Source organism: Etheostoma cragini, chromosome 4, assembly GCF_013103735.1.
Source record: "Etheostoma cragini isolate CJK2018 chromosome 4, CSU_Ecrag_1.0, whole genome shotgun sequence".
Classification (NCBI taxonomy): domain Eukaryota; kingdom Metazoa; phylum Chordata; class Actinopteri; order Perciformes; family Percidae; genus Etheostoma; species Etheostoma cragini.
The window spans coordinates 693,912-704,670 of record NC_048410.1 but is presented as its reverse complement, the minus strand read 5'-3'; the positions used below and the strand labels follow the sequence as shown (position 1 = coordinate 704,670).

Below are 10,759 nucleotides of genomic sequence, written 5' to 3'. Positions count from 1 at the left end.
GGTGTAAAGGAGAGAAAGACAGGATGCAAGAGAGAGAGAAAGGAGAGAAAAGGAGAGGGCGACGTGAGAGAGAGGGAGTAATGGAGGGAAAGGGAGAGAGACAGCAGAGACAGCAGAGAGGGAGGGAGAGGGACAGAGAAGAAGAGAGAGAGGAAGAGACAAAGGGAGGAAGAGAAAGCGAGAGAGACAGGAGAGCAAGAGAGAGAGAGGGAGACAGGAGGAAAAGGGTTAGAGAAAGGGAGAAAAAGAGAGAGAGAGACAGAGAGAGGGATACAGGAGAGAGAGAGAGGGAGAGGGGTTAAAAAAAAGAAAAAGAATAAGACATATTAAGTTTTATATGAATATAACGTTGGCCTTTGTTGGCCTTGATCCGATTATGTCTGTAGCTGCAGTGACCTGACTACCAATCAAGCCTTTAGATTTAATAACCAGACCTGAGACCATGTGGTCTTGACAGAAACAGGGTTATATTTTGTTATATTTTGTTTTTATTTTGTTATATTTGCCAATAGACTTGACCTTGATATTGTCACTCTGTGTGTAGAGTGGCTGTCCAATCAGAGGCTCTGTTTCCTGTCTTTACCTGTCTGATATGTGATATGTGTGTCGTGGCTGTTATTTCTTTTTTCATTGGTAAGACTTTTTTTTCTCACTCACAAAGTACTCTATTTATAAATATTCATCTTTCTTTCTTTCTTTCTGTTTTTCGCACACACACACACTTACCAACGACTGGAACACCAGTGGTCCGTATTTGTCCGTGTTGTCGTCCAAGATGGAGAACAATGTGTCCAGAATGTCTTGGAGAAACTGTCACACACACACACACACACACACACACACACACACACACGCACACACACACACACACACACACACACACACACACACACACACACACACACACACACACACACACAGCCAGTCAGTCACAGTTACACATGTGATCTGTTGTTAAAGCTTTTATCAGCTAAATACTATGTATGTTAAAGATTGGCTTATCAGAAATAAACAACAAACAATCCTGTCAGTGAGCAGGTACATGCTTAGTACTTTGTAAACGTAGTAATAATTATCATATATTATATCAACTTTGAACAAGTTTCTACTCAATATATATATGACATACTGTCACACAGAGTGCTTTTGATTCTTTAATCTCAACTTGATTAAAGTAAACTAGATTAAAGTAAAATGTTGAGAGTCTGTATCCTGGGAAAAGACCCCGATGAACTTCCGATAAATTTGAGATTTACACGATGACGATAGCACGGCGACGGCAAGCAGCTTTAGTTGCTGCTGCGTCACCCAGATAGCATGTCTGATTGGTTGAGGGTCTATCCAATAGCGCGCCCAGAGGCATTTAAGCAGCGTCCGTTGGTGACGCCCCTTTGGAAGTGGACTGTGTGTGAACCTTCTTGTGTGTCAACCAGGCTAGTAAGTCTGGGAAACAGGCCGAACAAACCACGTCCAGTGACTCTGCAGTGCACTGTGGGCTGTCATGCATTGGTTTCTGTGTGAAAATCAGGGTTAAAATAACTAAAAATAACAATTAAAAACATTTAAGTAAACTTGATCTGTTGTAATTACAAGTCCAAGATTAAGTTCAATACTTTATTGCCATGTCAACACAGTTAATTGGAATTGGTCTCGGTGCCAACACAGGAACACACAGTACATGAGAGACATAACATAGTCACATATACAGTAAAAAGCTGTAAAGACCTTCCCATGGAGTGTCTATGAAGTGCATCTGAAGAAGGTGCATGTAGTACAGGTTTACTCTGCAGGGTGCATTAAGGAGCCTAATAGTGACACAAAAGTGGGATGTTTTGCCCCTGAGACTTTGAACCCTCTTTCCAGAGGGCAGAACAGGGACCTGGCAGGGCGGGAGGGGTCGTTTACGGGAAGACAAACATCCTCAGTGTGACCTCACCTTGACTATCTCCTCTCCACTGACGTGTCTCAGCCGGCCCAGGATGTCCATGACCCGGTCGGGGTGGGCCTTCCACTTCAGCAGCGCCAGGAGGTCCACTGGAGGAACAACAGCAAAGTCAGCCCGCCACAAAAGACTAGAAACAGCTCGGTCCTCCTGCATTAGTCACTGTCTGCTGTTTGCTTGTTGTGTGTTCACTTGTGCATTTGTTTGTTTTTGCTCTTATTGTAGAAAATGCTGCTGCTGTAATAAGGAAATGTCCCTGCTGTGGGACGAATAAAGTATAATCTAATCTAATCTAATCTAATCTAATCTAATTGTTCATTAGGCAAGGCAGCTTTATTTCTGGAGCACATTTAAGCAACAAGGCAATTAAAGTGCATGACATGAAAAACATGAAGTAACAAATAAAAAACAATTACAACATCCGTTAATGTCTTCTTGTGGCTGTTAAAATTCAGGTCTGAGTCCACAGCTGTGTTGGAAACCGTCCCCTCTCACGGAAACCGAGCACTATACCGTGTGTTTGCCATTTTCTAGTTGTGTTTGATTTCTCCAATATTTCATTCACTATAAATTACCCACAATGCACAGCTAAGCCGAGCGTAAATACGATGGACCCCACATTTGACTCCTGTATACCACAGTGCAACAACATCAGAGTTCGTCACGACTCATTTTGTACACGTCACTTTTTTTTTGAAAACATCTAGCTCAATTTAGTTAAAAATAAATAAAGTTCATGACACATGTGATTTTTTTTGGGCGACAGATGCCAACAAATCCACAAAGATTCCTGTCCCCACAGGGCAGGCCCAGACCCAGGCGCTCTGCTGCTGCTCTGGCCACGCCGCAATAACTCTAACATGCTGGGAATTTAATCAAAATGTTAGCAAAAGGCACAGCCACACATTTGCCCATTGAACTTCAACACGTATCCAATGGTAGGCCGGGCCTATTTTCTCTCGTAGCTCCTCTCTCTGAGTCCGACGTCACGACAAGTCACATTGTCGACATGGTTCATGAAGCAGTACACCAAGAAACTACGGGGCAGATTATCCCATGTTATTGCTGTTTATATCTACCCTCATTTTACACTACATTGGGAAAATGTATCGTTTGGATTCACTCAGCATGATAGAAAGCTTTATTCTGAGCCTTACACGATAAATCTAATTATTATTTTAACCACATTTTATTTACATAAATCAAAGGTTTTGAAGAAGCCAAGCTTTTTGGAGCTGGCTTCCATTGTTAAACAATGCATTGCTTCCATTTCTACCTGTACAAACAAGAAAGCTGTTAGATCACATGACCTCTGTAAGCTGTACAAAAATATTTGCATGAAGGGTTTTGCTCATTTTGTATTGTTTTTTTTTCTTTAGTAACACCCTGGCTCTTTTAGAACATGGACTTTAAGATGTACAGAAGATGTTCCTTTCTACTGTATGTCCATATTGTTCAATAAAATTTGAATAAAACAAAAAACAAACATGGTACATGAAGCAGAACATAGTGGTAATTTGTCTAATACTTTTTGAAAATGTAAGGCTTTCTTCTTCATAAAATGAGTCGGACATCATCAAATTTTCGTGTATATTTATTCGTTTGCATTAGTAAGCTACAGGGCAGCGTCTTTCAAAACATGACCTGCGCGAAAGCCAAAAAAAGGATGCATGCGTCTCTGTACGCAGCACATTTCAGACCAAGCTGACTCCCGTGGGAAATAAAAAAGTTGGAGTTCCAACTCGGAAACGAGGAGCGGGGTAAGTGTGACTAGAGTGTCTCAAAATCTGACAGAAATCTTGGTGATAAGGTTGTGTAACTGTGTGTGTTTCCGCATAATGATGGTAACGTATTTGTTTTGTTGCCTTAACAACACCGCGGGCCAGAATCCACACACTGATACAATAAATAGCCAAACTTTAACTGTGGAATCACAGAATGCGTGGGGTTTCCTTGTCCTTGTCCCACGGGTTTGACTTGTGAAAGTACTGTAGTGTCACTAGAACCCCTAACCCTGTATGATGGGAGCAGCTGCGTACCGTTAGTGTCTCTAGAACCCCTAACCCTGTATGATGGGAGCAGCTGCGTACTGTTAGTGTCTCTAGAACCCCTAACCCTGTATGGTGGGGCCGGCTGCGTACTGTTAGTGTCTCTAGAACCCCTAACCCTGTATGATGGGGCCGGCTGCGTACCGTTAGTGTCTCTAAAACCCCTAACCCTGTATGATGGGGCCGGCTGCGTACCGTTAGTGTCATTAGAACCCCTAACCCTGTATGATGGGAGCAGCTGCGTACTGTAGTGTCACTAGAACCCCTAACCCTGTATGGTGGGAGCACCGTTAGTGTCACTAGAACCCCTAACCCTGTATGATAGGGCCAGCTGCGTACTGTAGTGTCACTAGAACCCCTAACCCTGTATGATGGGGCCAGCTGCATACCGTTAGTGTCTCTAGAACCCCTAACCCTGTATGATAGGGCCGGCTGCGTACCGTTAGTGTCACTAGAACCCCTAACCCTGTATGAGGGGGCCGGCTGCGTACCATTAGTGTCACTAGAACCCCTAACCCTGTATGATGGGAGCAGCTGCGTACTGTAGTGTCACTAGAACCCCTAACCCTGTATGAGGGGGCCGGCTGCGTACCGTTCTGCGTGAGCTTGGTGGAGGAGAGCTGCGTGGCGATCCAGAAGGTCTCCTTGGCGCTGCGCTGGAAGATGAGGCTGGAGGGGATGCTGGGGCAGCTGTTGAAGTCCTCCTTACAGCAGGACAGGCCCAGGTACAGGGCGTGGTTGCTGAAGGTGGTGTTCTCATCACACTGAGGCCGACAGGGGGAAGACACACACAAAGGGTGCTCAGTCAAACTAGCAAAGGTTTAAAGGTACCATATAATTCTCTTTTCAGATTCTTTCTTATATTCTGGGTTTCTACTAGGACTTTCTTTTCTGAATATACTCAGCCTGTCTCTTTAAGACCCCTCCCAAAAAGGCCCAGTCCACCCTTATTGGTCAGTGTTTCCGGGTCTTCCACATTTTATGTTATATTTTTACAATACGGGACCTTACTCTGTCTCGAACGGTAACTTCTGCGACCTCACAAATGTCTAAAACCAAACCAGACTGGTAAAGATGCACCTTAGTGGTGGGCTGACGGCCCCAAACCATGTTTTCTTTAACCAATCCCTTCGACCATGAACTCATCTTCCAGGGTCAAAATTGGAAATAACGCTTTTTTCAGTGCTTTTTTTTTAATGCTTCCTCTTCAGTGCCACCAGTAGGTTATATACACCACCTTGTTCCCACTAGTTTCACTACTTCTTTTTTTGTTTTAATGACTGTGACTAATAGTTAAGCTCAGGGGATGTTGAGTGGATCCCAGACTGCATGTTAAAGTTTGGTCAGGATGCTGTTTTGAAACCATTTAAACATTTCTTATGTTCCTATGTCTATAAAATTGAATAAAACACCCAAAGAACGTTGTGTGGAACCATCCTTGTTATTTTGGGGCAATTTGGTTCGAAAGAAACCCGTGTTTCTGAAATAAAAACAACTTCAAGGACGGCTCGAATTTGAAACTTATACATTGTTATTCCCGTAATTTACAGTTTAAAAGCAAAATTATTTTTTATCTGCGATGTTCCTCTCCAGAATCATTTGGGTAGAAAATGCTGCAAAAACTACAAATGGAAGACCAACACGTGAGCCTCTGTCTGACCTTGTAAACGTAGAGTTCGTGGCTCTCGTCTGAAAGAGTGGTTCCATCCTCCCTCATCAGAGGAGAGAAGGAAAACCCAAACAGCTTCTTCTCTCCTTTGTCCTTCGCTGCAGAGTGGAAACCAGACAGGAAAGAGAGAAAGACGTACAGGTACGGGGGGAAAGAGAAGGTCAGAGGAAACAAATCATCGCACACTGATAATCTTCTTTTCACTGACATAATGAATGCATAGACCATCTCTAGGTATTAAACATCCAGTATATGTATCTATGTATCTATGTATCTATGTATCTATGTATCTATGTATATATGTATCTATGTATCTATGTATATATGTATCTGTGTATCTATGTATCTATGTATCTATGTATATATGTATCTATGTATATATGTATATATGTATCTATGTATCTGTGTATCTATGTATCTGTGTATCTATGTATCTGTGTATCTATGTATCTGTGTATCTATGTATCTATGTATCTATGTATATATGTATCTATGTATCTGTGTATCTATGTATCTATGTATCTGTGTATCTATGTATCTATGTATCTATGTATCTGTGTATATATGTATATATGTATCTATGTATCTGTGTATCTGTGTATATATGTATCTGTGTATCTATTTATCTGTGTATCTATGTATCTATGTATCTATGTATATATGTATCTATGTATCTGTGTATATATGTATATATGTATCTATGTATCTGTGTATCTGTGTATATATGTATATATGTATCTATGTATCTGTGTATATATGTATATATGTATCTATGTATCTGTGTATCTATGTATCTATGTATCTGTGTATCTGTGTATCTATGTATCTATGTATATATGTATATATGTATCTGTGTATCTGTGTATCTGTGTATCTATGTATCTGTGTATCTGTGTATCTGTGTATCTGTGTATCTGTGAATCTGTGTATCTGTGTATCTGTGTATCTGTGTATCTGTGTATCTGTGTATCTATGTATCTATGTATCTGTGTATCTGTGTATCTGTGTATCTGTGTATCTGTGTATCTGTGTATCTGTGTATCTGTGTATCTATGTATCTGTGTATCTATGTATCTATGTATCTATGTATATATGTATCTATGTATCTGTGTATATATGTATATATGTATCTATGTATCTGTGTATCTGTGTATATATGTATATATGTATCTATGTATCTGTGTATATATGTATATATGTATCTATGTATCTGTGTATCTATGTATCTATGTATCTGTGTATCTGTGTATCTGTGTATCTATGTATCTATGTATCTGTGTATATATGTATATATGTATCTGTGTATCTGTGTATCTATGTATCTGTGTATCTGTGTATCTGTGTATCTGTGTATCTGTGTATCTATGTATCTATGTATCTGTGTATCTGTGTATCTGTGTATCTGTGTATCTATGTATCTGTGTATCTGTGTATCTATGTATCTGTGTATCTATGTATCTGTGTATCTGTGTATCTGTGTATCTGTCTAATGAAAGCTGATTACACTCACTGGAGCAGTGTCTGAACTCGAAGCGCAGGTGGGAGCCTCTGAAGCGGTCGATGGGGATGGGCAGCTTGATCACTTCGCTCCATCGAGGGCTGTTGTTGTGGTAGAGCACGAAGGAGCGGTGCTCCGGCACGGGGGGCTCACCTGAACCCAGACTGATGCAGTCCTGCAGGGGGGGGGGGGGGGGGGGGGGGGGGGGGGGGGGGGGGGGACACGGACAGGAACATGCATGTAAAGTTAACTGCATGAAACAAAGAATGTTTCACACCTGGCGACATAGTAGGGATGAGCGAGTACAGCATTATCTGTATCTGTTTACCACATGAATTATCTGTATCTGTACTCGGACTGGGCGGGGCCTAACCCGGAAGTGGTCCGATTTAACCGGAAGTGGGTCAGGTTGTCTTGAAATGGGCGGGGCTTTAACCGGTATGTTATTTTAAGCATGCAATTGATATGGGTTGATCAGAAATTACATACAGAACAAGTTTTGCAACAAGGAATGCAACACATGCAGTTGCAATTATGAAGTAAAATGTAATGAACAAGAGTTTTCATACTCAACATAATCTTTTTTTAACTTTTAATTTTTTTGTGATCAGTGTGATTTTTTTTGTTTTTGGTTCTTTTTTATTTCCACACCAGGTGTGTGTGTGTGTGTGTGTGTGTGTGTGTGTGTGTGTGTGTGTGTGTGTAAGAGAGAGACAGAGAGAGAGAAAGAAAGAGGGCGCGCGGTGGACTGTGTCCTACGGATCAACTGCCAACACCACGTCTGAACAAAACCCACGTTAACCAGAAATCGACTGGTTACTAAGTAAGTGCTACAAACCGAAGTAACAAACCAACCTGAGGCTGAAGAAACCCTAAAAGTGAACGTTCATACTCGTTTTAGCCGAGTATCCGGATCATCTCTACCACATCCATTAATTGTCTCTGACAGGTGCACTCGTCCATCTTGTGTCTGCCACTACATCATGTTACACTGTAGATGTTATCAATGCCTTATAGAGAGCACAGCTGGGAATGTTTTGGTAAAATAAAATACTAATAGTCTACGTGGGCAAATAAAAACGCCTTGGACTTAAGGGACAGCTGAGGGAATTTTAACATTTTAATTTCATGCAACCAGATTTGCTCCTAATGTGTTGGGTTGTACTTGTAAACAAGTCAGTGCATCTGGCAGTATTATTCTATGTATCCAGGAAGTCTTTAAATTATGTTTTATGCAATCATTCATTATAAGACATGTCAGTATACAGAGGCGGACGTACCATTAGGCAAAGGTCGGCAATTGCCTTGGGCCCCAAGCTACCAAGGGCCCCCTAAAACGCCTCATAAACGTATGGGTACGATTTGTTTCTTACTTTTCACCAATTAATTATATCTCTAAACATTGATACGCTAAAGTGCTATCCTACGATTGTTTAATTCATGATGAGAAACCCCCCCCAGTCCCCACTTCATTGGACTATTCCATTATCCTACTGCGCATCTGCAAACAAACAGCTCAGCATGCTGTAAGCCGGAGGCTACAGACGGTTGAAAACTGAAGCGAAGCTACCAAAGTCGTTCTGAAAAAAGGAAAAAGCGGAATGAAAGCAGAACGTTTTTAGCAAAACTTCCAAAGATAACAACCTTTTTCACGACGGCCCAGGTTGCTCTAGTGTAGACTGGAGAAAAGTTACAAGTACGTCTTTCTCAGATAAATAAGGTCTGAAAAGGGGGAGAACAAGGATTGTGGGGGGCCCCATGCCTTTTGCCTTAGGCCTCAAAATGACTAAATCCGCCCCTGTCAGTATCTTAGGTACATTACTAACGGGAGCACGACAGCACTGCTTTCTTACCTTGAGGATTTCTCCATCGGCGTAGAGCACGTAGACGGTGACTTCAACGTTCTTCTGAACGCTCTTCCCTCCTCTCTCGAAGTCCCCTCGCTCCAGAGTCAGGTACAGGTCGTTGCGGATGTCACCTGGGAACCAGAAAGACGCATTAACATGCAGACAAGAGGCCTCACAGGTCGTTTCCCATTTCACCTGAGAAATGTAATGATGACACAGTGGGAATACAAGCCTGACAAGCACAGACGCAGGTTGCTGGAATAGTTTGCTTTGTGTCACTGACATCTTCTTACACCCCAAAAACAACCTGGATATTGGAGGTATAAAAGTGTCCACACACACAGACTGGGGCACACACAGTGGCTCACACACATTTTAAAGCTGAATACCTCTGACAAAGACAAGACGAATGGCCCGTGTTAGCGTTCGTGGACTCATTTATCATGTTAGCTTGTCCTTATAGAGGAGATGTCAGCCTTAATGTATGAAGATGGGAGTTAAATACTCGCTCCATCACTGCCCGAGGGGAGGCTCACGTGTGTGTGTGTGTGTGTGTGTGTGTGTGTGTGTGTGTGTGTGTGACATGCATTGTTAATGTGTGTGGAAAGGGGTGAAAGACACTTCTGCGTACTACATATGTTTAGGTGCTGCTGTTTGGAGGGCAGTCTGAGGGAAAATGTCAATCCCCTTGGTTATGTAGATTATTGACTGATAATCTACATTATAATCATTATGAATCGAGGTGGATCATTCCTTGGTACTTTGAGCCTTACTCACCTGGCATGATTACATCAGGGAAGCCCAGTTTGCGTGTCATGGCCACCCCCCTGCTGAAGATGAGTGGGTTCTCCCGGCGGACCTGCTCGATGTCGCCCCTCAGCAGCTGCAGAGAGATGATCAGACCTGCAGGGACGGGGAGAGGGTTCACACGTTTAGCAGTCGGCAATTCACCTGAACTCAACCAATCACAGCGTGCAATTTGGTGCAATTTTGACCAATCACCGCAACATTTCCGCAAATTTGACCAAGTGTAGTATCCCGCTACTTAAACCAATCCCAGCAGTCCCCCGTGCCAGACTTTGTTTGTGACTCTGAGAGCCAATGACCAAGCAGGAGTGAGAACGGGTTGACGTCGCACGTACGTCGGCAAATTCATTTCCTTTTTTTCTGTTGTGAAGACGAGACGCTGTGACTCGAATATCTCACATTCAACAACTAAACCTGCAGCGAAAGACCATTTAAAACATGTCAGACCGTCCTGTTAACCTGTATGCGTGTCCCAGCCCGCGGTAGGAAATTAACTAACAATGCAAAGATCAAGAAAGCTACTGACAGACATGTTTAAAATTCACTCATTCAAAAACTCATCAGTTTTTGTCTTAAATCCACCAGCCATTGTCATATTATAACAACATTTGCAGCATCCTGAAAACTCAGCCTAAGGTAATTTTATTATTTTTAAAGAACTCTACAAAAGACATCGCAACTTTTATTGCAATTTTTTACAAAAGCTCCCCCAACCATCAGGCATTTTGGGCTGCAACAATAGTTAAAAAAGGTGGCGAAATCCTGGAGGAACTGGTGTAGTCGGCAATCATATTTCTCTTGTAGCACAACTGGGAAGATGTCCTTATTTGCAAAATGTTGACTGTAGTTACCTCTTCTGTCTTTGTCTCTTTTAGCGTCATATAACACGCTTGGTAGTCTCCTTTAGCGTCATATAACACGCTTGGTTGTCTCCTTTAGCGTCATATA

The 10,759-nt window shown here is 42.2% G+C and overlaps 1 protein-coding gene across 1 annotated transcript in view; it reads right to left on the bottom strand.

The window, feature by feature from the left end:
• LOC117943373 (dedicator of cytokinesis protein 3-like) overlaps positions 1-10,759 on the bottom strand; it is a 168,834-nt gene that overhangs the window by 38,389 nt on the left and 119,686 nt on the right. Inside the window, exons 13-19 of the mRNA XM_034869456.1 lie at positions 9,782-9,955; positions 9,011-9,135; positions 7,170-7,332; positions 5,651-5,757; positions 4,583-4,754; positions 1,937-2,034; positions 727-810 (exon numbers count right to left, since the gene is read on the bottom strand). Coding sequence (XP_034725347.1) covers positions 727-810; positions 1,937-2,034; positions 4,583-4,754; positions 5,651-5,757; positions 7,170-7,332; positions 9,011-9,135; positions 9,782-9,955 — 923 coding nt within the window. The remainder of the gene's footprint in view (positions 1-726; positions 811-1,936; positions 2,035-4,582; positions 4,755-5,650; positions 5,758-7,169; positions 7,333-9,010; positions 9,136-9,781; positions 9,956-10,759) is intronic.